The sequence below is a fragment of the Theobroma cacao genome, chromosome 7, assembly GCF_000208745.1.
Source record: "Theobroma cacao cultivar B97-61/B2 chromosome 7, Criollo_cocoa_genome_V2, whole genome shotgun sequence".
Classification (NCBI taxonomy): Eukaryota; Viridiplantae; Streptophyta; class Magnoliopsida; order Malvales; family Malvaceae; genus Theobroma; species Theobroma cacao.
This window is the reverse complement of record NC_030856.1, coordinates 21,542,687-21,545,379: the sequence shown is the minus strand read 5'-3', so window position 1 is coordinate 21,545,379 and position 2,693 is coordinate 21,542,687. Positions and strand designations below refer to the sequence as shown.

General features: G+C 37.5%; 1 protein-coding gene across 1 annotated transcript; it reads left to right on the top strand.

Annotated features, from left to right (window-relative positions):
• On the top strand, positions 305–2,245 carry LOC18595021 (F-box protein At4g22280). The gene is made up of 3 exons (XM_007022760.2): positions 305–1,503; positions 1,593–1,736; positions 1,834–2,245. The coding sequence occupies exons 1-3, from the start codon at positions 601–603 to the stop codon at positions 2,119–2,121; spliced, it is 1,335 nt and encodes a 444-aa protein (XP_007022822.2). The 5' UTR covers positions 305–600; the 3' UTR covers positions 2,122–2,245.

The following is a 2,693-nucleotide window of genomic DNA, read 5'->3' as shown; positions in this document are numbered from 1 at the left end:
ATTCTTTTCATAGCTTATTTTCATGATGTGTTAAATAAAGGATTCTTTTTCTCTTCCAGATGAATACAATGGCCAACAATTGGACTGTCTAAGTGATTTGGACCACGTGCTTCTACCCAACTCTTGAACAGCATTGGAGCCAAACATTTTTAAAGCTAATTTCAAGTCTCTGATATTGTGAGCTAGGCTTATGAGAGTAGAATGTGGCATGTAATAAGGTATATCTGTTAATTGCTATTGACTGTTATATTCTTTAGATTTGCTTATGTCTTTCTAAACTTCTCCACTTGCAGGTGATTGATGAATATGATCTTGAAATTGATAAAAGCTGCTTGAACTATGGGTGCCGCATGTGTGCAGTTTTCAAGAATAAGAGATTTAATGGCCGCCTAATTGATAAAGTAACACAACACTTCCCTGCATGAGACGCTTGGTTTCCAGAGCTGACATTTAAGAAATGACTGAAAATCTTAAGCGTCAGGCACCGGCACCAAACTCATTTGGAAAGCAAAACCAGTGAAAAAACCTTGCAGCGCTGCCAACTTTGCAGGAATCTCAGATCCTTCTCTGCACAGCTTGCTTTAACTTCCTGTAGCGTTCATGGCTAAACAAGCGAGAATGGAAGGTGTAGACAGGATAAGCAATTTACCAGACCCGATTTTAAGTCACATCCTATCGTTCCTTCCGACAAAAGAAGCAGTTGCAACCTCCATTTTGTCTACCCGGTGGAGTAAGATTTTTTCTCAGATATCTAATCTTAACTTGGATGATCATTGTAAAAGGAGGAAGTCTGATAGTTATAGTTTCATGAATTTTGTGGATCGAGTTCTGTTTTACCGCATTGGGGTTGTGGATAAATTTCATCTCAAGTGTGGAGACTCTATTGATTCCTACCGGGTTGATGGATGGATACGATATGCGTTATTGAACAGGGTTAGAGAGCTTGATTTATGCCTTAAGGTTAAGGAGTTAAATATGGTGCCTCTTGGGGTATTTACTTGCAAGACATTGGAGGTATTGAGACTGGACATATACAGCAAGAGCAATATTGTCCTGAAACTGCCTGTTGAAATTTGTTATCCTAGTCTCAAGATTCTCCATCTTTCCGGTATTGAATTTTCAGATGATGATTCAATTCAAAGACTCTTTTCTGGCTGCTCCGTGCTTGAGGAATTGGTTGTAGATAGATGCAACTTGAAACACAGATGTAAATTCAATGTCTCTAGCCCTACACTGCAGAGATTGACCATAGCCTATACTAAGGGCTATTACCAAGATTATGAGATTGTGATTGATGCCCCTAGCCTTGTCTACTTCAAATGCTGTCACCTACCAAAAAGCTTCTTGCTGAAAAATCTGAACTCTCTTGTCGAAGCATGTGTTGATTTCGGGACAGTTTTTGATTGTTATGACTCTTTTGTCTATTATAATAAAGCTGCAACTGATCTATTTAAAGGCATCAGTAATGTTCAATCACTTCATTTATCTGGTATATTTGCAGAGGTTAGTTTTCTTCAACCCACAATTCTTTCACAAGATTTTTTTAGTACAAAAATGCTTTAACAAGTAACAACAATTGTCTTCTCCTGAAGGTTTTCCTACAAGTTAGTAACATAATCCCCGAGTTGCCTAAACTGACTTATTTGAATCTTGATGGCTACTTCTTTGTTGGGTGGGAAAGAGTGCTTCCAGATTTACTGGCATGTTTTCCCGGTCTAGAAGCGCTTGTTTTTAAGGTATGAAAATGGAGTATTATATAAAACTGTTGTAGAAATTTCATGCAGTCAATGTAGTGTGGCAATTGTGAATCCTTCCTATTTGTCTCATGTTCAGGTCAACCAGCATTATTCATGCGACATCAGCAGAGTCAAGTTTCCAGCCAAGGCATTTCCTGCCTTTCTGTGGTCTCAACTTAGGACATTTAAAATTTTGTCATTCAAAGGTCAGAAAAATGAGTTCCAAATGGTTGAGTATTTTCTCGAGTATGCCCAAGTTCTGGAGAATTTCACGGTACAGACTAGAGAAAGAAAACAGGATGCAGCAAATTGGAGGTCAAAGATCACTAAAAAATTGTCGAAATTACCAAAAGTCTCCAAGAAATGTAAGGTCTGGGTTGTCTAAGTTTTCTCAAACTTTCTCATGAACTGAATTAGATTGCAAATATATGCCTCTATCTTTTTGTTGTGTGAGATAGTGATGGTTGTCAGATCTTCACAACTATGGTGTTATCAATGACTAGTTAAGTTTCCAGTTCAGCATTGATTTATAAGTCATCATTTTGTTTTACCTGAATTTTAATCTGCCATGGCTTGGCTGGTTGTTAACATGCTGTTTCCAGGGTCACATTAGCACATACATAACTTTTCTTTTAGATCCTGCCGTGCTGGCAGCCAAGCCAAATTTTTAGAATTTTGCTGTTGTCATAAGACAATTTGATACCGGTGTTGACCTATGCTACTCTGCTGCGGCATGGATTTTATAATTTTCTGTTGTAACTAGATCAATTGACTGTCTAAATTATTTGCAAGTCAAACTTTGTAACAATCTAAATATGAATTTACACTCTTCAGGATCAATTTATTACTTCTGATATCCAATTTTTTAACCAACACTGAAAACTTCTTTATATAGATTTTGGGGTGGTCCAGGAAATTTTGGTCAGTTTCGTTTTAGCTTCCTAGCATTGACATGAG